The 24,742-nt window shown below is 37.3% G+C and overlaps 1 protein-coding gene across 1 annotated transcript in view; it reads right to left on the reverse strand.

The window, feature by feature from the left end:
* GYS2 (glycogen synthase 2) overlaps positions 1–24,742 on the reverse strand; it is a 60,518-nt gene that overhangs the window by 21,010 nt on the left and 14,766 nt on the right. Inside the window, exons 3-8 of the mRNA XM_067695870.1 lie at positions 24,284–24,475; positions 21,657–21,839; positions 16,582–16,726; positions 3,830–3,947; positions 3,523–3,643; positions 308–414 (exon numbers count right to left, since the gene is read on the reverse strand). Coding sequence (XP_067551971.1) covers positions 308–414; positions 3,523–3,643; positions 3,830–3,947; positions 16,582–16,726; positions 21,657–21,839; positions 24,284–24,475 — 866 coding nt within the window. The remainder of the gene's footprint in view (positions 1–307; positions 415–3,522; positions 3,644–3,829; positions 3,948–16,581; positions 16,727–21,656; positions 21,840–24,283; positions 24,476–24,742) is intronic.

Below are 24,742 nucleotides of genomic sequence, written 5' to 3' on the forward strand. Positions count from 1 at the left end.
ATTACTTTGACATATGTTTTAGCATTCCATAATAAAATTTTGTTTTAAATTCAACCCATCTTTAAAAATAGCTATAGAGGACTTATCCTTCCATGGTAGCTCATTCCAATGTTTCTATATTAACACAGTTTTATAGGCATGACATAATCTAACATTTAGTAGCCCAATGAGAAGAGAACCAAGTAGTATGTGTGCTATAATAATCTTAATGAAAAATAACAGGTTAAGGAAATAGATCAGAAATCATGCACTTAAAAAAATCCCTTTAGGTCTATTGCTTGAGAACATGTACAAGATGTGAGGTTACCATAGCTGTTTTCGCACTGCCTGGCCTTTCAGGGTTTCCACGTTGAAATTATTTGTCTTGGCAGGCATAATGAAAAACACCACCACGGTGACGTCACTTTTATGCATCTAATGAAGGATTAGAAAACACAACAGATCAACTATCAAAGATAAAATAAACCATGTGACAGATGGACCTTAAACTGTGAAAAAGAGTGCTTTGAATATCTTGAGATAAAAAGAATACTTATTTATGACTGACAAAAAAATTACACCCACTGTCTTGAGGCTTTTTCAGAAATTTTAATTTAAATATGGCATTCAATCAAGATTTGTCAATTAACAATTTAAAAATCCACACAGAATATTTTCATGACATCGATCATCTAAAATATAGAGCAATTGCTATTGATATCACTGTGCTTTTCTGTGGTTAAAAAAATAACATAAATATGAGCTAATATTCTTTAAAATTTCAGGTTGGAAAGTTAATGAGGATTTCGTTTGGGTTTATTCTATTTCTTACAGCTAATTTACATGGATTTGCACAAATAGATTATTTACAATTTTCTGTTAAATGTCTTCATTCTCATGATGCTGCATTTTGGTTTTTTTAGCCCTAAAGTAAGGGAACGAGCATATGCCCAGAACTTTTGGTGTGGCGGGCACTGTGTTGGGTGCTTTAAATGCATAACTTAACCCTAGCCTGGTAATATCTGCACAATAGCTATCACTCTCCTCATTAATTTCAAAAGAGAGGCTGTGACAGGGTGAGAGAGAGTCATGGGCATATACACACTAACAAACGTAGTAAGGTAGATAGCTAGTGGGAAGCAGCCGCATGGCACAGGGATATTGGCTCGGTGCTTTGTGACAGCCTGGAGGGGTGGGATAGGGAGGGTGGGAGGGAGGGAGACGCAAGAGGGAAGACATATGGGAACATATGTTTATGTATGACTGATTCACTTTGTTATAAAGCAGAAACTAACACACCATTGTAAAGCAATTATACCCCAATAAAGATGTTACAAAAAAAAAAAAAAAAGAGAGAGGCACAAGAGTTTCAAAATGTTGTCTGAGCTCCTATCAGAGGTTATTGGCAAAACTGGGGTCAACCGGTGTTTTTTTGACTCTACAATCTGCTTACTTTTCCTATTCCAATAAATACCATTGACCTGGAATTTCTCAGGAGGAAATGACATGCCAAACAGCTGTGGGAATGAAAGCATAGACTTAAAACTGTGAACAGATGAATGCTTTTGTATTCTGAAATGACTCACTCCTGAATGTGGGACACTTCACCATCTAATCTGTGGTCTCTGTCCTCTAGGACCTGATATCCTATTTGAACATTTACAGGAATAGAATAGAATAGAATAGGAAACATCCCACAAGTAGCCAATGTGCCATTAAAGAATAAATGTACTATATGGAAAGAGAATGCCTTCTTTTAATTTCTCCAAAGACTGTAATTGTCTTTGATGTCTAGAAAAAGAGAAACTGGCTTTTTCTTGACATCTAAGAATAAAGTGAATAATTAATAAAGGTATGGATAAATTGATTAATAATGTCTCTAAGCACAATACATATTTGATATAGCTGTGAGTCCATCTGTAAAGCTTGTTGAATAGATACGTATCAGGAAATACTGTGAAATAAGATTATTGCAGTTTATTCTTGAATAATCTTTCTGACCTTCAATCCTATTTTACAGGCTTGGGTTTTTATTAATGTGGTTTTAGTAAATCTTTTAGCATACTTGGTACAATGTCTGCTCTAAGGCAAGGCTAAATCTATGTCCAAGAAATAAAAACTGAACTGGAGAGCAGTACGGAGCTCAGGAAAGTTTATGTTGTCTCAGTATCTCAATAAGATTGGAATTCTACACTAGTCTCCCCTATTTTCCTGTTACTTATTCTATATTTTTATGTGATGGGATTTGAATATAAGCCAATAGCTTTCATCAGTAGCTATGACACGGTACTTCTATTTGCACAGATTTTATTGCTGGATTAGTTTGGAACCTATAAAGCCCCATCCTCCTGAGCAAAAAATGATTCCACCTTGTTGGGATGGGAATCTCCTTTCCCTCCTTCATGTTTCTTTGTGGTGGGACCTCTCCTAGTTTCACAGTTCAAGACTTTCAATCTCAAGGAAGAGGCATGGCAAGTGAGTTGGGATAGGAATAGATTTTGTAAGTGTCTTCCCCGTTCTACAGAGGAAAACTGCTTGGCTGTCAGCCGTGTTGCACATGTTCTTCTGAAGACATGCTCTGGTTGGGGAGGATGGCAATAGCCAGAGCTGCCTGTGATTGGATGTCTAATACTCAGAAGTTTAATACCAAGGTCCAATATTAGGAAGCCTATTGATGCCATACACCCAAGCCATATCTTCCATTATAGTTTTTATTGGTTTTAAAAAAGGTGAGGTTTTGTTCTCTTTGTTCTCTGTTTACTTGATTTCTCTATATTTATCTTTCAATTGTTTACAAATTCTTTGGGGACAGGTGGGAAAAGGGATGCTATATGGTCATCTTAAAAATAGCACATATAGGGGCTTCCCTGGTGGCGCAGTGGTTGAGAGTCCGCCTGCCGATGCAGGGGACACGGGTTCGTGTCCCAGTCCGGGAGGATCCCACATGCCGCGGAGCGGCTGGGCCCGTGAGCCATGGCCGCTGAGCCTGAGCGTCCAGAGCCTGTGCTCCGCAGCAGGAGAGGCCACAACAGTGAGAGCCCCGCGTACCGCAAAAAAAAAAAAAGAAAGAAAAAAATAGCACATATATAACCTATAATGGAAGAGAATGTAAAAAAAAGAATATATATATTTATATATGTGTATAACTGAATCACTTTGCTGTATAACTGAAACATGGTAATCAACTATATTTCAATAAAAATGGAAAAAGTTAAAATTAACATAAAAATATTCTTTTAGAAGCATTTCTAATAAGATTTTGCTCCTATGATTCTTGAAAACAAAATAGCACATATGTGATAAGTTTGTGGCTCTCTTTAAAATATACCTGATATCATAGACAAATACACAAGCGAACGGTGTGGCAATCCTAATATGTTAATTGAAAGACCAAAGTCACTTTTAGAGTAAGGCTGTCATTTTAAGTCTTCAAAATCATATATTCTTTTGAAATCTATTTAAGAAGCCAGAAAGTTCTTTACTTCCCACAGAATAAAGTTCTCCTATAAAAATATACTGTATGGCGTTCTAGATCATTCTTACCCTCAGCAGGAAATTTAGCCTGGATAAGGATTCTAGGAAGATGTCAGCTCCTTTGTTTGAAAACTCATACCTCCCAGCAATGAAGAGGAACAACGTTTTTTCGAGATCAAAGTCCAGATGACTAAAACAAAACAAAACAGATTCCAATGAAATAAAGCAACAGCAACAAAATGTACACATGAGTTCTGGTAAAGTACAAAGGGGACTAGGAAAGATAAACATTTACTTTAGTAACCCTGTTTTCTCTATACCCCAGATCCCTAACATCACACGCTAATTTTATTTCAGTGAAGAAAAAAAAGCATACCCATAGAAATGACCTCGAACAAAATCTTGGATCCTGGCCTTGTACGTGGCATGGAGATTTTGAAACTCATGTACTGCTGAAAATTTCTTAACATTCAATCCATTTGGAGTAATTACATCTGGAAAAGCAAAGTAAAATCATCATGAAAAAACTCTTTTGAGAGAGGGTAGCATTGTAAAAAACAAAAAAAAACAGTAGTTTTAAATCTATCAAGTTAGGTGTCTATTAACATTTCTAGTCTCTGACTATCAAAGAATTGAAAATTCATAAAAGTTTATAATAAATTGCTGACATAGAAAATCAGGACTATCTGACTGAAATAACATTGAGTGATGGGTATTATGAAATACACGAATAGCAAAAATAGTCATTGTTAGAGTTTTCATTTATTGATCACTTGCTGTGTACCAGGCACTGCTCTAAACACCTTGCAAGTAACTCATCTAATCCCTGCAACAACCAATAAAGCCAGGGTGCCTATCTGCATTTTCAGAGGCAGAAACTGAGGCACAGAGCTGTCAATAGAATCTGTTCCAGAGCACACGTGTCAGGAGGACCAGCAGCGTCCGTGCGGTCTGCTTCCACCTGTTGTAGCTTTAACTGTGCTGTGCACTAAACTACCTCTTGTCATTTTATTTTGGTCAAATGTGTGGGAAGTGTTCTGTCCATATGGAACATTGGAAAAGTAGCCCTTTAGATCTAATACATAACTGAGTCTTTCTACCTAGAAGATTTTGTTGCTTGGGCAGGGAGACATTTTTGGTTTTCCAGAATATTGGTCTGTGGTAAGAAAGAGAGACACTGCTCAGAGTATATGGTGGAAATCACCTACTGAGTTGAATTCATGGGTTATTGTATTTAGTAGCAGTAAAAACAAAAGGAATAAAAAAATTAGCACATGGCAATGAAGATTTGGGCAGTGGAGATTTGAGCTAGAAGTATAAGTATGCTATCATTCTGAAGGATATTTTACAGTTAACAGGCTATTCCCTTGAAATGCTTCCACAAAATCAACCCAGGCTTCTTGGTCATTTGTTGTGAAAAAAAAATTTAAAAAGAACTGCTGTTCTTATGATTGTTTACTAAGTAATTGGACATTTGCTACTGATCAGGATAGTGGACAAACCCCTCTTACAATGTATCTCTTTCTATAACATTTATCTCAGGCTTACTTTGAGCCAGACTTTTTTGTAGACCCTATTAATTTAATTTTCATTAAACCATATGAAGTAAGTTCTTTTCACTGTCCCCATTTTGCAGATGAAGAAACTATGGAGAGGTTATCTGCTAAGGTCAAGTAAGTACAGAGTAACAGAAGTAGGATATAAAGCCAAGGCAGCCTAGCTCCGGTGTCTACATCCTTATTCTCTATGTCAGGCAGCTGTACTGTCCACAAAGATGGAGAAGGCAAGACTGTATATGAATACCACATTATTATGACTTTAATTCCTCTGGAATTTTCTCATTGCTTCACAAACAATTAAAAATAAAAGGTGTGTCTTGACAAATATTTTGTGATATCACTTATATGTGGAATGTAAAATATGACATAAATGAACTCATCCACGAAACAGAAACAGACTCACAGACATAGAGAACAGAATTGTGGTTGCCAAGGGAGTGGAGGGTGGGGGAAGGATGGATTGGGAGTTTGGGATTAGCAGACGCAAACTATTATATATAGAATGGATAAACAACAAGGTCCTACTGTGAAGCACAGGAACTATATTCAATATCCTATAATACACCACAATGGAAAAGACTGTGAAAAAGAAGATATATATATATATATATATATATATATATATATATATATATATATATATATATATATATATATATGAATAACTTCGCCATACAGCAGAAACTAACAACAATACTTCAAGAAAATAAGTTTAAAAAAAAGGATGTGTCTTGAAATTAATTGTCTCAGTTTATTAGCCTAAAGAATTAGGTCAATGAGGTCTTTTAACATCCGTATTTCTAGTGAAGAATAACCTCCCACATAGAGGCCTACATGCAGTGGTATCCAGCACTCCAGGAAAAAGAGAGAGAGAGAGAGAGAAAGATGTTTTATTAGTAGTATTTGCCCATCTCCATGGCGTAAATACTCCCACCATGACTGATTTCAAGCTACTAATGTGAATACAGAATCAGAAAGAGATACAAAGTAACACCATTACATACTATTTCCACTGTACAAATGCAATAGACATAAACGAGAGTATTGATCACGGTAAAATGTACTAAAATAACTAGGAATTGATATTTTTTGAGTACTAATTTTGCTTTTAGTATAATATTTAATTGTAAGTTTACATAATTTAATTTTTTTCTTTTATTTATTTTTTTATACATCAGGTTCTTGCTAGTCATCCATTTTATCTACATCAGTGGATACATTCAATCCCAATCTCCCAATTCATCCCACCACCACCACCAGCCCCCCTGCCACTTTCCCCCCTTGGTGTCCATACATTTGTTCTCTACATCTGTGCCTCTATTTCTGCCCTGCAAACCAGTTCATCTGTACCGTGTTTCTAGGTTCCACATATATGCGTTAATATACGATATTTGTTTTTCTCTTTCTCACTTACTTCACTCTGCATGACACTCTTTGGATCCATCCACGTATCTACAAATGACCTAATTTCGTTCCTTTTTATGGCTGAGTAATATTCCATTATATATATGTACCACATCTCCTTTATCCATTCGTCTGTCAATGGGCATTTAGGTTGCTTCCATGACCTGGCTATTGTAAATAGTGCTGCAATGAACATTGGGGTGCATGTGTCTTTTTGAATTATGGTTTTCTCTGGGTATATGCCCAGTAGTGGGATTGCTGGGTCATATGGTAATTCTATTTTTCGTTTTCTTAAGGAACCTCCATACTGTTCTCCATAGTGGCTGTATCAATTTACATTCCTACCAACAGTGCAAGAGGGTTCCCTTTTCTCCACACCCTCTCCAGCATTTGTTGTTTGTAGATTTTCTGATGATGCCCATTTGGACTGGTATGAGGTGATACCTCATTGTAGTTTTGATTTGCATTTCTCTAATGATTAGTGACGTTGAGCAGCTTTTCATGTGCTTCTTGGCCATCTGTATGTCTTCTTTGGAGAAAAGTCTATTTACATCTTCTGCCCATTTTTGGATTAGGTTGTTTGTTTTTTTAATATTGAGCTGCATGAGCTGTTTATATATTCTGGAGATTAATCTTTTGTCCGTTGATTTGTTTGCAAATATTTTCTCCCATTCTGAAGATTGTCTTTTCATCTTGTTTGTAGTTTCCTTTGCTTTGCAAAAGCTTTTGAGTTTCATTAGGTCTTATTTGTTTATTTTTGTTTTTATTTCCATTACTCTAGGAGGTGGATCAAAAAAGATCTTGCTGTGATTTATGTCAAAGAATGATCTTCCTATGTTTTCCTCTAAGAGTTTTATAGTGTCCAGTCTTACATTTAGGTCTTTAATCCATTTTGAGTTTATTTTTGTGTTTGGTGTTAGGGAGTGTTCCAATTTCATTCTTTTACATGTAGCTATCCAGTTTTCCCAGCACCACTTATTGAAGAGACTGTCTTTTCTCCATTGTATATCCTTGCAACCTTTGTCATAGATTAGTTGACCATAGGTGCGTGGGTTATCTCTGGGCCTTCTATCTTGTTCCATTGATCTATATTTCTGTTTTTGTGCCAGTACCATATTGTCTTGATTACCGTAGCTTTGTAATATAGTCTTAAGCCAGGGAGTCTGATTCCTCCAGCTCCGTTTTTTTCCTTCAAGACTGCTTTGGCTATTCAGGGTCTTTTGTGTCTCCATACAAATTTTAAGATTTTTTGTTCTACTTCTGTAAAAAAATGCCTTTGCTAATTTGATAGGATTGCATTGAATCTGTAGATTGCTTTGGGTAGTAGAGTCATTTTCACAATGTTGATTCTTCCAATCCAAGAACATGGTATGTCTCTCCATCTGTTTGTATCATCTTTAATTTCTTTCATCAGTGTCTTATAGTTTTCTGCATAAAGGTCTTTTGTCTCCCTAGGTAGGTTTATTCCTAGGTATTTTATTCTTTTTGTTGCAATGGTAAATGGTAGTGTTTCCTTAATTTCTCTTTCAGATTTTTCATCATTAGTGTATAGGAATGCAAGAGATTTCTGTGCATTAATTTTGTATCCTGCATCTTTACCAGATTCATTGATTAGCTCTAGTAGTTTTCTGGTAGCATCTTTAGGATTCTCTATGTATAGTATCATGACATCTGCAAAGAGCAACAGTTTTACTTCTTCTTTTCCAATTTGTATTCCTTTTATTTCTTTTTCTTCTCTGATTGCCGTGGCTAGGACTTCCAAAACTAGGTTGAATAATAGTAGAGAGAATGGACATCCTTGTCTTGTTCCTGATCTTAGAGGAAATGCTTTCAGTTTTTCACCATTGAGAATGATGTTTGCTGTGGGTTTGTCATATATGACCTTTATTATGTTGAGGTAGGTTCCCTCTATGCCCACTTTCTGGAGAGTTTTTATCATAAATGGGTGTTGAATTTTGTCAAAAGCTTTTTCTGCATCTACTGAGATGGTCATATGGTTTTTATTCTTCAATTTGTTAATATGGTTTATCACATTGATTGATTAGCGTATATTGAAGAATCCTTCCATCCCTGGGATAAATCCCACATGATCATGGTGTATGAATCTTTTAATGTTTTGTTGGATTCTGTTTGCTAGTATTTTGTTGAGGATGTCTGCATCTATATTCATGAGTGATGTTGGTCTGCAATTTTCTTTTTTTGTAGTATCTTTGTCTGGTTTTGGTATCAGGGTGATGGTGACCTCATAGAATGGGTTTGGGAGTGGTCCTTCCTCTGCAATTTTTTGCAGGAGTTTGAGAAGTGTGGGTGTTAGCTCTTCTCTAAATGTTTGATAGAATCCACTTGTGAAGCCATCTGGTCTTGGACTTTTGTTTGTTGGAAGATTTTTAATCACAGTTCCAATTTCATTACTTGTGATTGGTCTGTTCATATTTTATATTTCTTCCTGGTTCAGTCTTGGAAGGTTATACCTTTCTAAGAATTTGTCCATTTCTTCCAGGTTGTCCAATTTATTGGCATAGAGTTTCTTGTAGTAGTCTCTTAGGATGCTGTGTATTTCTGAGGTGTCTGTTGTAACTTCTCCTTTTTCATTTCTAATGTTATTGATTTGAGTCCTCTCCCTCTTTTTCTTGATGAATCTGGCTAATGATTTATCAATTTTGTTTATCTTCTCAAAGAACCAGCTTTTTGTTTTATTGATCTTTGCTCTTGTTTTTTTGTTTCTATTTCATTTATTCTGCTCTGATCTTTATGATTTCTTTCCTTCTAATAACTTTGGGTTTTGTTTTTTCTTCTTTCTCTAGTTCCTTTAGGTGTAAGGTTAGATTGTTTATTTGAGATTTTTCTTGTTTCTTGAGGTAGGCTTGTATACCTATAAACTTCCCTCTTAGAACTGCTTTTGCTACATCCCGTAGGTTTTGGATGATTGTGTTTTCATTGTCATTTGTCTCTAGGTATGTTTTGATTTCCTCTTTGATTTCTTCAGTGATTTCTTGGTTATTTAGTAAGGTACTGTTTAGCCTCCATGTGTTTCTGTTTTTTACGTTTTTTTCCCTGTAATTGACTTCTAATCTCATAACATTGTGGTCAGAAAAGACGCTTGATATGATTTCAGTTTTTCTTAAATTTACTGAGGCTTGATTTGTGACCCAAGATGTGATCTATCCTGGAGAATGTTCTGTTCACACTTGAGAAGAAAGTGTAATCTGCTGTTTTTGGATGGAATGTCCTATAAATATCAATTAAGTCTATCTGGTCTATTGTTTCATTTAAAGCTTGTGTTTCCTTATTAATTTTCTGTTTGGATGATTTGTCCATTGGTGAAAGTGAGGTGTTAAAGCCCCCCACTATTATTGTGTTACTGTCGATTTCCTCTTTTATAGCTGTTAGCAGCTGCCTTATGTATTGAGGTGCTCCTATGTTGGGTGCATATATATTTATAATTGTTATATCTTCTTCTTGGATTGATCCCTTGATCATTATGTAGTGTCCTTCCTTGTCTCTTGTAACATTCTTTATTTTAAAGTCTATTTTATCTGATATGGGAATTGCTACTCCAGCTTTCTTTTGATTTCCATTTGCATGGACTATCTTTTTCCATCCCCTCACTTTCAGTCTAGGTCTGAACTGGTCTCTTGTAGACAGCATATATATGGGTCTTGTTTTTGTATCCATTCAGCCAGTCTACGTCTTTTGGTTGGAGCATTTAATCCATTCATGTTTAAGGTAATTATCGATATGTATGTTCCTATGACCATTTTCTTAATTGTTTTGTGTTTGTTTTTGTAGGTCCTTTTCTTCTCTTGTGTTTCCCACTTAGAGAAGTTCCTTTAGCATTTGTTGTAGAGCTGGTTTGGTGGTGCTGAATTCTCTTAGCTTTTGCTTGTCTGTAAAGCTTTTGATTTCTCCATCGAATCTGAATGAAATCCTTGCTGGGTAGGGTAATCTTGGTTGTAAGTTCTTCCCTTTCATCACTTTAAGTATATCTTCTCACCCAAATTCTGAATTTATTGTTTTTTTAAAAAAAATACAAAACAAAACAGAATAAATTCAGAATTTGGGTGGACAAAAAGTCTCTTACCACATGGATGCCTTTGAAATAAGGAAAATGAAAAGAAATTTGATATTCTTAATTACATATAACTAATCCAGCTCCCTGGATCCTCTCTTTTTTCTCTAGGTAGTAAAGCAACTGAGTAAAAATAGGATTTTGTAAATGAAAAACATTGTAGAAACTGAAGAACAACTGTATTGTGGAAACCAGAACTACTCTAGTCTAAAATCTCTTGCTTGGACTCACAGATGTAGAGAACAAATTAGTGTTTACCAGTGGGGAGGTGGGAGGGCAATATAGGGGTGGATGATTGGGAGGTACAAACTCTTGGGTGTAAGAGAGGCTCAAGGATGTGTTATACAATATGAGGAATATAGCTAGTATTTTGTAATAACTGTAAGTGGAAAGTAACCTTTAAAATTATATAAATTTTTTAAAAATATTAAAAGAATAAAAATAAATAAAATATCTTGCTTGGTTTTTGGAGCAGGCAAAATATTAGATTGCAAGCAACTTATCTTGGCTATGCACAGAGCTCACAGAATTGTTGTAACAGTCCAAGAAAATAACTTCTTATTTCATTCCTTTTTTGCCCTCTTGGGTATATAGGCATCTCCTGTATAGATGAAGCCTTGAGTCTTATCTGTTGTTCCCTTAAATTTTACCTAATCAAAGAGGACTTCTCAGCTTTCCTGGTGGCGCAGTGGTTGAGAATCTGCCTGCCGATGCAGGGGACATGGGTTCGTGCCCCGGTCTGGGAAGATCCCACATGCCGCGGAGCGGCTGGGCCCGTGAGCCATGGCCGCTGAGCCTGTGCGTCCGGAGCCTGTGCTCCACAACGGAGGAGGCCACAACAGTGAGAGGCCCGCATACCGCAAAAAATAAAAATAAATAAATAAAAGAGGACTTCTCTGAAACGCTACATAAAGAAAAAATCAAAAACAAAACATGCCCACCACCTCCACCTCCACTCCCTATTCCCTTACCTGATTTACTTTTCTCCACGGCATTTATTAACCCAAACATATCGTGCATTTATTTGATAATCTGGTCCATTGCCTGTCTCCTCCCTTCAGAATGTAAGCTCTATGAAGGTAGGTACGTGCGTTTATCCACTTACCCTTTCCTATTGCTTGAAGCAGTGTTTAATAATTAATTGTTGGATGAATGAATAATTTCCATATTACTTTATTGAAATGTTGCTCCATACTTAGAATTTTGGGAAATAGAATCGCCATCAGTTTGAAAGTCTAATTGTTCAGGAATTCTGAACCAAGGGTGAGTTATGATTCCTTGGGCATCTAAAATAGTACTATGGAAACAACAAGGTCCTACTGCATGGCACAGGGAACTATAGTCAATATTCTGTGATAAAACATAATGGAAAAGAATATGAAAAAGAAAGTATATATATATAACTGAATCACTTGGATATACAGCAGAAATTAACACAACATTGTAAATCAACTATACTTCAATAAACTAAATTTAAAAAAATAACAGGTCTGGCTGGACAGCATCCAGATGGCAGCACTTACAAGCTGTTTGGCTTTGGAATAGTCACTTGACCTCTCTGTGCCTTGGGTTCCTCATCCATAGCAAGGAGGGTTAATAATAGTTCTTATCTCATTAGTCTACTGTGATGATGAAATGAGATTATTCATGTGAACAAAATACTAGAATGGGGCCTGACACATGACAAGCATTCAATAAATATTATTTATCATGGAAAAATAAAAATAAAAAATAAAATAGTATTATTGGCTACCAGTCGTTGACAGCACAAAAACAAAACAAAACAAGAAAAAACAACAACAACAAAACCCCTAAAGAGCTTGCCACCAAAAAGGAATTGAATGCTGCCTCGGTGTCTTACTTAGAGTGCATATGTTGTCATCACAGTACCGTATCCTGTTTTATCATCAGGTTTTAGTACTGGCACAGCATGTACACCTCACTACAGATGTGTAGCTAGTTTAAGGAGTATTTGCTCATACTTTTATTCCAATTTTTTTCCTTAGGAAGGGCTCAGGTCTTAGTTCTAAGCTGGAAGTATATTGCAGCAATGATTAAATCCAAAAGAGCTGACACTGATGCTTCTTCGTACTTTTTTAATTTCTGAGAGATCACCATGGGAAGTCTGTTTCTTGTTGCAAGTTTATTCTACTTGTTTGAGGGTTACTGGGACTCCTTTCCAAGGGGATTTTGGATCATTCTTTGCTTTGATAAGTGGAAGTGACTTTGAGAGAAGCAATTCAGAATATAGCTTTCAGTGATATCACGTATGCGATGACTCACTATAATCATGAAGAAGGAATATGATTCTAACAACCTTGGCCAAGGGCCACCTGAAAAAGTGCTTATTATATCATAACTGAACACTCCATACCCGCCTTGTCCATATGGTATTATACAGATGCACTGTCAAAATATTCTACAGGATTTTGAGCCATTTTACTGAATGTTCTGAATGCAGTAGACACTCCTGGGATTCATTGTCTTGTGAATAATTCACATCATCACACATCACATAAGGGGACTGCTAGAAATTCCCTAAACTCCATATAATAGATTTTGAGAGTCATACCAGTTCAAGATGAATATTCTTGCAAAACACCCTCTCTGCAGCCTGGCATCTATACACTGAGTTGGGGTATAAAGCTGTGCTTAGTGTGTTTGAAAAAAGTCTGCAGGAGCTTTGGACCCCAATGACCTTTCTGGCAAAATGGCATGAAATCACTCACTGGCTAGAGTATTTTGTTTGGTTGACATTACAATGTCAAATTTAGTTCATTTATATGACACCTCTTTAAGATGACATCACAAACCCTACATATTCTAAGAAATATCCAAATTGTGAAGTTCGGGCAGATGGTAGAGTTCTACAACAAAATCAAAAAATTCTTACAGGGACATTGATTCTCTTTGTAAAATTTACATCTCTGAACAAAATCAGATGGTTTTGAATAGAACTGTGCCTTCGAGTTTTTCACAAATCCAAACCACCAAACATTAGGTGAAAGGAGGACAATGAGTGATTTTATAGTAAATGTGGGAATACATGACCTGCCGGATGTATTGGCATTCTTCAACTGGAGATAATTCGTTTGGGAGTTTTTTGCTTCAACACAGAATAAAAACTTTTCAATATATAATCCATTAGGGCAATCTTTTTTTTTTTTTTTTTTTTTTTTTGCGGTACGCAGGCCTCTCACTGTTGTGGCCTCTCCCGCTGCGGAACACAGGCTCCGGATGCGCAGGCTCAGCGGCCATGGCTCACGGGCCCAGCTGCTCTGCGGCCCATGGGATCTTCCCAGGCCGGGGCACCAACCCGTGTCCCCTGCATCGGCAGGCGGACTCTCAACCACTGAGCCACCAGGGAAGCCCGAGGGCAATCATTTTGATGTACATTATTCTCAAGTTTCAAAGCAGATATATTCAATTGCATATTTGTAATTAGTAAATTTATAATGTTGCCCTCTCTCCAATATTTTTAAAAAATCATCTTTTCAACATCAGATGTTACTTTTAATGGAATTTATGGTCAAAGTATAATAATGGGGCTTCCCTGGTGGCGCAGTGGTTGAGAGTCCGCCTGCCGATGCAGGGGACACAGGTTCGTGCCCCAGTCCAGGAAGATCCCACATGCCGCGGAGCAGCTGGGCCCATGAGCCATGCGTGTCCGGAGCCTGTGCTCTGCAACGGGAGAGGCCACAACAGTGAGAGGCCCGAGTACCGCAAAAAAAAAAAAAAAAGTATAATAATGCAGTAATAAATAAGGCTTTGCCAATTAGCATATGATAATATTATTAAAAATATCTGGCCCTATATAAGCTTTTGATCCAGCCAACATTTCCCTCTTGCTCTGGAGCTACACCCACACCTTTTAGCTGTGGTTATACTTTTAACTGGGGAAGACTTCAAGGAAAAAGAAAAAATACAAAGTAATGATGTGCTATATGATGCTTTTTCTCAGAATGCTCTTGGGAAAAGTTTTGTGCTTAATAATCCATTGGAAGTCTGTGGACCTTCTTGAACCACAAAGCATCAGGGATCTCACAATTTCTATCAGAGCCACCACGTGATCATTTTACTAGTCAGAAATGGAGTAGCTTATGGGGTTTATAGTTCTAGTAGAACCTCCAAGTGAAGTTAGCAGAAGAAGAGATGAGAGCTTGGGAAAAGTCTGATCCATACAAAATAATAATCGTTGTCATTTTCTGAACCTTTACAATGAACCAGGCACTGATCTGCATTCTTCCCGTGTAGTAACTTATTTAATCATTGCAACAATTCTAGATAAGAGATAGTATTATCATCTCCATTATGCAATTAGGGCAAAGAGAGCTTAAGCAACTTTCACAGTGTCGTACAGCTAGTGACATATATTCAACACAAAGGCATTTTTGATACTGAATTCAGGCAGTTCGGCAACAAGTCCACAGTTTTCACCCCTATCCTACAGCAATCTCCTTAAGAAAACAGGAAGTTAAGAAAATAGTATGTAGAGAAAGCAGGATCCAGAATCTGAGCACGGAGAATGTCTGCTTTTAAAAGATGGAAGATAGAAGAGGAACTATGAGAGACACTAGAAAAGAATCATATTTGAGAAAACTTAGAATATGTAATGTCATGAAAAGTAAGGGATGATAGAGGTATCTGCCACCTTTAACTTCTAAAGAATGTCAAGGAACATAAAGAAAATTACAGAATTCTGAACTTGGTGACTTTTGAAAAAGCAATTTTAGACCAAGTGTTGGAGGTTGGAAATTAGAGTTGAAGGGGCTGTGAGTAAGTGGAAGAACTATGGATTATTTTTCTAAAATATTTAACAAAAGGAGGGAGGATGGGATTGTATAGACATCTGACAGAGTAGTGGCTTCAAGAGAAACTTTTATTTTAGAATAGGAAAAAATAAAGCATTTTCGTAAGCACAGAAAAGGATACTGAAGATAGGGGAAAAAAGGAATCCAAGAAACAAGTGAGCATATTGATGTAGCAAACTCCTGTAAGAGACATGAGAGTGAGAACCCAAGTGAATCCAAGAGAACCCTTGGAAAGAAAAAAGAATAGCATAGGGTCTTGAGGCTGTCACTACTCAAATTACTTGGATTCTTCTTTTTTAATTATCTAGCGCTTTGAAATGCTTTCTCTGATATTCAACTGGTATCTGAAAGAAAGACAACTAGAGACAAGACCACAGCAATCAAGCAAGGAGGATGTATTAATTAGGACTGTTTGGTTGCAAGTAACAGAAACCTATTAACACTAAGTATAATAAGGAGGGATTTATTAATAAGATGCTGGAGTGTCTCATAGCAAAGACTTAGCTGGGCCTCAGGAATTAGTTTAAACCATGGTCTAAATCACTGTGGAAAGTATAGAGTTCTCTCTCTCTCAAACTGTTTCTGCTTCTTATTGTACTTCACTGTAGTTTAACTTTCTTTGCATCTCATGCAACATAATGGGAAAATGGGCACTGCTAACAGCTTCCAAGGTGACATTTCTGTTATACAAGAGTGCATTCAAACAGACTCATTTGTTTAGACTCCTTCGTATGAGAGCATTCTGATTGGTCCAGCTTATGTCAGATGTCTACCTCTGGACCAATCAGCTGTGGTCAGATGACAGTGTCATGTTTTAGGAACATGCCTCTTGGCATTGCAACCTCTGGATGGGTCTGGGGATAGTTCCCAGAAAAACTTACAAGAAAATCTTGGGAGAAGTAAAACAACAGGTTTCTACTAAACAGGACCAATAAGGCGATGTTCTAGGATGTAGGACTAGGGTAGTATCACTCACATTTCTGATATTTTCTGGACTTTCATTTTCTTAAAATAGAAAAATCAACTCAGCTTGCTTACGCACAGGAAGTCATTATGACAACCCAGTTCAGAACTAGGTCATTTTAAGCATAGACTATACGACAAGCACAGATTGTACACTAGTATGTTCCAGATATAGCTTAGTGTTCAACAAAGCTACTGAAAATATGTGTAAAGATTTGAGTGGTAATAGTGAATGCAATTTTTCCTCTTATTATTATTTTACGCATTTTTGTTTCAAACAAAATTCTCATAGGTCGGTGACAAACTCAGGGATAATAATTACCAGGCTTTCTCTTCAGCATGTGTTCTGCCTCTATTGCTGTTATTTCAGAAACAGTGGTGAATACATGAGCACAATGGACTGAGGCACGCTCCATGCAATACCGGTGATAAATCTGCCTTTCCCCAGCCTCTTTGTCTATGTTAAACTGTGAACACAAAACAAAACACACGCACATACACATTTGCTTACACCGATTCTTCTACACAAGCAAAACAAAATCACATATTTCTCATATTGTTTTTCTTCAAGGCTGTGTGAAATTTTATGACCACAAAAGAAATAATGATAAATTTCTGTTAAACCCATTACTAAAGCACATAGTTACTTAATGCTTACAAAAAGTGCTGTTTAGTTCATCTGTGCTTCTAAACTGTCATTTAACCCTCTATGTAAATGATATTTCCCCTTTGCTATAATCATAGAGAATTCTTGATTTTTTTGGCATTTTAATTAACCTTTTACTTATTTTATAAATGTTGAGCTAATTCCTTTCCCCAAGGTCTTTATCATATTTTTTCCATAAGCAATGAAACAAAGCTGACATTAAACTTGATACTGAAAGTAAGGATAAGTATTATCCTTCCTATTCACTAAAGGAAAGAAACCTGACAAAGAGAAAAGACAAATGCTTTTCCATGCTATATAACTCCCAACACTGTGAAACTTCAAGGAGTGTACAGTTACTTTAATTAGATGGTGTGTTAGATTGTGTAATCATCCATTATTCTGGGCATCTTAACTTTAAAAAAAAAAAGCCAAACTCCCAACAGTTACTTAACACAGTTAGCAACCGTTGCGGGCTTTTGCCATTTTGCTTAGTTACTGAATGTTATGTCTCTATAGCTGCATATGAAACTAGCAGTGTCTAAGACAAAAAAGTATATAAAGTTTCTGGCATTGTATTAGTGGGGTGCTTTTTGTAATAAAGATTATTAGAAGCTGAAGTCTATGTATCAGACCCTTCTAAGAGCGATATCGTATTTAATCCTCATAAACCAGAGACACATTTTTTGTCTTCATCTTACGTAGGGGGAAATTGAAACTTTTAGGGGTTAAGAAACTGGCCCAAGGTCACATTCCTATTAAGTATCTTAGCAGAGCCCTAAATTGATCCCAAATCAGTTTGACTCCACACCTGGGCTCCTGCCTGCTTTTGTATCAAGTAGATTCCAGCTCAATCAACATGGCAATCCCAGTAACGACTGCACCATGTAGAGGAACGTACTAAAAGAGTCTCATTACATGATTCTAGAGATTGCAACAGGGACATACCTAGAGCATTCTTTCTTGACTGTAATATTTGCAACCATCTCTCTGAAAATGTCTGAATCAAGGCTCTATATGGCATGCTTAGATCAGCTCTGTATGGCTGGTCTCATTCATTCAACCAAATCTCTCATTCAGCCTACATTTGTTTAGTAATTTACATACTTTTGTTGCTTTCGAAGAGCTTATGAATGAGAAAGCAGGTAAAAGTTGGGCAGAAATGAGTAAGTGTCTGAGTAAGGTGCAGGATCAGAGAGGGTCTGATTCATCCTGGCTGAGGAGAGAGAAAAGTATGTCATATTTATGCAATTGTTCATATTGTCAATATCACCTCTAGAATGTACGATTTTCAAGGGCAAGGAACATGACTTATTAATCTTTGTATTTCTAAGTTGATTAGATAAATAAAATGACATTTGGACTGAGGCATGAAGTTTAATTTGGGGAAAGGTTATTTTGGACTGAGAAATTTAGTTGCCCCAAAGAACAAATATATAAAGTCAAACTGTATGTGCAGAAAATAGCAAGACATCTGATGTGACTATAGCATTGGGTGTAGAATGTAGGACACGTAATAGAGAAACATCCTGGTAATAGGACCAGATCCCAGAAGTCCCTGAAGACAAGGCTAGAAATTCAGCCTTTGTCCTGAATACAATGGCAAGCACTGAAAGGGCTCAGCTAGAGGTATGGTAAAGACATAGTCTGTGTTTGAGAAAAATAACTCTGGAATGAAATGTTTCCTATTTCATTAAGTTTGGGGGAAATTAAATGAGTTAACACATATCAAATGTTTAGGAAAGTGTCTGGCATATGGAAAGGGCTTGATAATTTCAGCTATTGTTATTATTTAGTAGTAGTGTTGTTGTTATTGTAGAGAATAGTAAGATTTCACATAGGGGTAGCACTTAACATTTGAATACTATTTAGAGGTGAGAAGATAGGATTCCTAAATGAGGAAACCAAGTATGCAAAAATACAGGGAGAGGATAGCAGAGGCCTTGCGATTCCCTATAATTGAACTTGACCAGCTCAACACTTGGTCAGAGGAAAGAGTTAAAATCCACCAAACAATTGTCTATGGCTTTCTTCACCATTTTCTAATCCCAAACAGCCCTGTCCTCACTTTCCCATCTAGGAAATCCCATTGCTATCAAGAAAAGAGAGGCCTAAACATAAGAAAACTAATGCCCATCCCCTTTTTATTTAAAGCATTAGGTATCTAGTCATTATCATTGAGGAGACGATTGACCAATGGCAGGACCGATAAGAATGAATTTTGAAACATCTTCATGGAGAGTCTCAGAAAATTCATAGGCTGGCTGAAAATAGTTGCAATGCTATTTTAACTAATACATTTAAGCCAAAACATAAACAAACATCAAGGTCCTTATGAATCGGCTATTAACCAGAAATGTTTTCAGTTAATGTCTTTGAGTAGAATAGTTCTAATCTTTCTGCTTTTATCAAAGTTAAATGCTTTTATCCTTGTTCTCATTTTCCCCCGATGTCTACTTGCCTGAGTCAGAGCTCACTGAAACTGACTGGATCCTGTACCAAAGACTAATTTATGACTCATTTCTTATGTTGAACTTTTAAAAACTTTTCATATATATAATTTGGTGTTTTGCTGTTTCACTGAATTTCTAAACCTACTGTGAGCATTGGAAGGTCTGCTGTAGAAATTGATATGGGGGCCTTTCCTGTGAATAATGATTATGAGTTTTTAACTTAAAACCTAGTTCTTAATTACTTGTTATTGATTTACTAGTCACTCTGCTGAGCAGGACTTTTTACTAGAGAGATGGGCTAGGGTCTGGCTAAGCTTCCATATTTCAACAAGTGAGGGGGTTAAGCTAGGGAGATATATACTCATATTTGAAAACAGTGTGATATAAACACTGACCTTTTACTGAACAGATACAGTTATAATATATAACTATATGTTATAATAGTTTTGTTCCTTAAAAACGATTAATAAAATCTGATGAATATTATTAGTTGTTTTCAGTAATTGTTTATCCAATGCTCTTAAGTATTCTCCTGTGAAATATTTGATATGCCTCTGTAATATTTTCTCTTTCACAAAAATCAAAGTCTGCTCTTCTCCAGGAAATATGGTGGTTGAGTTTATCACAGATCGCTGGTTTGCCCTCATTAGTCTACCATTAGGAAATCTCCCTGATCTCCTGACTTTTTGAATTCCTTGGTGACTTTATTTTAAATATACATCTAATGTTTACAAATTGACCTTCAGGTTTAGCTGACCTTTTTATAGGCAAGCTCTCCTTAGGACCATTCATTGCTTTGCAAATGTTAAAGTTTGTCTGAAAGAACTTTCCTGTGCTCAAAATGTCTCTGAGATGATAGTATAATTTTCTGCCCTCATTACCTGAGTAGTATTATTCATATGTTACAAACACACACAAACATACACACACTCACACAAGCATGCATTCTGTTTCATAGAATTCTAGAGATTTTTTAAACTGGGGGAGTCTTTAGAAATCAACTTTCCAACTTCCTAATGTTCCTGATAGTGGAACAGAACCCTAAAATACTAAATTGACTTAATTGGCAACATAGATACCAAATCTGCAAAACTCCTGGCTTTATGTTACTCAGATGCTTGATCACTGTTACTGACAGGATGATGTGAGAAACATATTTTATTAACCTGATTGAACTGATGGAAAATAGAAGAAGTCAAAACTGAATGACTTTGGGTCATAGAATAAGGCAGTCTTCTAAGATAGGCAAACCCAACTGTTTAGTCAGCAAGGATCCACATCCCTGTTTTTTCTTTTCTTCAGAGATGTATTTCTTACTCGTAGATCTTTTCATTCATCTTTTTTTCATTATCTTGTACTAATTTCATCTTAATACTCTCCGAATTTATTTTGTTTCATTTATTCTTTTATTTTCATTTAAGAAATTTTTTTTAAAATTAATTTATTTTTGGCTGTGCTGGGTCTTCGTTGCTGCGCACGGGCTTTCTCTAGTTGGGACAAGCGGGGGCTACTCTTCGTTGCGGGGTGCGGGCTTCTCATTGCGGTGGCTTCTCTTGTTGCGGAGCACGGGCTCTAGGCCAGCGGGCTTCAGTAGTTGTATCACGCAGGCTCAGTAGTTGTGGCTCGCGGGCTCTAAAGCGCAGGCTCAGTAGTTGTGGTGCACGGACTTAGTTGCTCCGCGGCATGTGGGATTTTCCCGGACCAGGGCGCGAACCTGTGTCCCCTGCATTGGCAGGTGGATTCTTAACCACGGTGCCACCAGGGAAGCCCCACATCCCTGTCTTTGATAACTCTGTTTTACTAGACCCCCACAAAGCTCCACCTATAACTCACTGCAGAGTCACAGCAGAAATCTGACCTTTGCTCACTTGAAGGATGGAGGAAGTAAGGCTCATAGAACAAGTTGATGGCTAGATTCCCTGCCATGCACCTGTCACCCAGATCTGTGTGTGGATCCAGAGTCCTCACAGCATTTCCCAAGCTTCAGAGTAGACAGCAGCCCGACCTCACATCCTCAGTGTCTGACTCCCACCAGATGCCTTTGGACCTTGGGTCTATTGCTCCAAAGTGGACAGCCATCTGGCCTCTCCCTGCTACACTCTACTGCACTCTGAACAAAGTTAAACTATATGAGCTCTCAGTCACTCAGGGGAGGCTTTGTCATGAATACTGATTGGTTGAAAGGGCATTTCTGCCATCTGGATGACAGATGAAAGACGAAGGTCAATATTTCCCATCCTTCAGCTTCAAGGATCAGAGAGAAAGGTGATGAGGGGGGAAGGTGGAAGGACTAATTACCTTATCGAGGTGGTTGTAGAAATCGATGTTTGCTGCACAGAGATACCTCCCAAGCAGTGTGGCGTGAGTGGTAAAGACTGTAGCAATCGGAAGTTTCCGAGCTCGAGAAAGAATCAGTCCAGTCCCAGCCTGCCATTCATGGAATTGGACAATGACGTGTTTCCCATCGGCATGATCTGTCACCTACACCGGAAAAGAAGCTTTTAGAAAAGTTGGTGGTGTAGTTGGATCTTGCTCGTGGCCCACAGCATAAGGAACGTGATCATGCCTGTAAATTTTAGCACAATTTAAAGGGATCTAAAGACAAAGCAGGCAGATTTAGCAAATATAACGGTTTTATAGAATTTAGCTGCATGTTCATAAAGCCCATATATGTTTATGGCATAATCCTCTCTTTCAATATGGATCAAATTTATTTTTGTATCCACAGAGGGGACTCCTGAATAAATGCACAGTAGGCACTCAATAACTATTCATTAAATGGATGAATGGATAATAGCAATATTATCCTTGAAGGTTCACTGAGCTGCTGAATTAGTTGGGACCACCCACTTACAAGCTTCTATTTAATAAACAATAAATGACTTCATGTTTTAAGTCAGTCTTATTTGGACTTTCTGTTCCTTGAAGCCAAAAACATTTTAAATGATATACTATTATTTTAAGAATTTGGAACTAGGGAAAGAGATTAATAACTTGCTTAGAATCAAATAGAAATTTAATAACACACTGAGGACCCAGGTCTAATTCCAGGTCTCATTCTAACACTAGTCAGGGCACCAGTTTCTTAACCTAAAAGTTACTTTGTTTCACTAAAAATATAGCTACCATATGATCCAGCAATCCCACTCCTGGGCATATATCCAGAGAAAACCATAATTCGAAAAGATACACGCACCCCAATGTTCATTGCAGCACTATTTACAGTAGCCAAGGAATGGAAGCAACCTAAACGTCCATCGACAGAGGAATGGATAAAGAAGATGTGGTATACATATACAATGGAATAATACTCAGCTATAAAAAAGAATGAAATATTTCCATTTGCAGCAACATGGATTGACCTAGAGAATATCATACTAAGTGAAGTAAGTCAAAGAGAGAAAGACAAATATTATATGATATCACTTATAGGTGGAATATGGAAAATAATACAAATGAATTTATTTCCAAAACAGAAACAGACTCACAGACATAGAAAACAAAGTTATGGTTACCAAAGGGTTGGAAGGAGGGATAAATTAGGAATATGGAATTAACAGATACACACTACCATATATAAAATAGATAAACAATAAGGATTTACTGTGTAGCACAGGGAACTATATTAGCATCTTATAATAACCTATAATGGAAAAAATATATATATATATATTACTGAATCACTTCGCTGTACACCTAAAACTAACACAATATTTAAATCAACTGCACTTCAATAGAAAATGTTACTTTGTTTCACCCTTACAAAAAATTAATATTTACATTCCACTCCCCTTAATGACTGTTTCCCTAGTGGGGGAGTAGCATCAATAATGAAAAACACCTGTGTTCAAGGAGCCTGCCCAGAGAATTGGGAAGTCTGAAGAGTTAACCTAAGACAGCGGTTCTCATACCTAGGGTACATCAGAATCACCTGGAAGGCTTGACATGCACAGATGTGTGGCATGTGTGGGTGCTCGTGGAGGCTGGCCTCAGCCCTGGGGCAGTTGGCAGAGGAAGAGTTGGTTTCAGCAACTGATGCTAAGCCTGCATCTATCTGTCATTAGGCCAGATCCTGTCAGCAGCCTCACTCTTCTCCTACGGTGTCACCAAGACAAAGCAATAGGACCACCCCTTCACTTCCCCTTCACCTCAAAGCAGCCCTTGATGGCTGTTGGAGTTAATTCATCAGAAAGAAGTTATACTGGTCAGGGGGACACACTCCCAACATAGAGTTCTGTGATTTGTCCTTCGACCACAGTCCCACTTTTCTAGGGATGCTCTTCATTCTCCGATTTTTAAGTGAGGCATAACCATCTTGAGGTAATGAAAGGAAGAGGAAGAAATCCTACTGCCATCCTTTCAGGAATTGAGTACAGGCTTGGCTCATTCAACAAGGACTGATTTCCAATGCTTTTGGTTTTTTTTTTACATCTATGGACTATTTCACTGCTGTAGACTCCTTAGCAACTTCTGAGACCACTTCAGCCTTTAGCAAATGATTAAAAGATCTAAGAGCCATTGAAGTCGCACAAGCACTCACACATAAACAAAATCAAAGATTTCAGGCCATTTTCTACTCCCATGACGCTAGAAATCAAGTACATAGTGCATGATGTATACTGTTTTTTCTTGCATATATGTTGAATATTATCTATGTAACAGGGAATATAATTGGGTGTTTTATCCACACCATTCTAGTTGAACCTGACATGAGGTAAATACGAATAAGCATTATCATCACCCTGTTCCAACAGCTGGTATTTAGTTACGGGAAGGCTGAATGCTTTCTCAGATTCCTTTGAAATGTTTTAGGACAATTAATAATGGCATCCTCTCAAAATGGGCTTAAAGTTTAGAGGATCGTTGCTGGCCGTGGAGAGCAACTGGGCTTCTCCTCTGTTGTACGACTCTACAGTAAACAGTACCTCTTTCAAGAACCAGGCGGTTAGCGATCCAAATATCAGCATATCGTTGGCTTCCTGGTCGTGATAAGGGATACCAACATTGCATGCTTCCCAGAGGTCACCTTTCCACGCGTCCAGGTTCCGAGCCGAATAGCTTATGTCAAAGAGCACCACGTAAGGACTCCCTTCTATCAGCCACCTTCCAAAGTGCACCTGCCATGAAAGAACACACAGCCATGGAGTAATACTAGGCAACGCAAGGGAGAACAATGCATTTGGGTTTAGAAGCTATAAACTGTATTTAGAACTCAAAAGCAGATTACACAAGCCGTATAGGAAACCATAGTGATAACAGAGCATCTGATGTTTGAGCCCGAAGAGGGAATGGGCCAGCATCCATTCATCTAGAATCTCCAAGTTCCTGCACTTCATTAAATTTGGTTATTTTAAAATGAAGTATTTAGATCATGTCATCTCTGT

Source organism: Pseudorca crassidens, chromosome 11 (assembly GCF_039906515.1).
Source record: "Pseudorca crassidens isolate mPseCra1 chromosome 11, mPseCra1.hap1, whole genome shotgun sequence".
In the NCBI taxonomy this organism is placed as follows: domain Eukaryota; kingdom Metazoa; phylum Chordata; class Mammalia; order Artiodactyla; family Delphinidae; genus Pseudorca; species Pseudorca crassidens.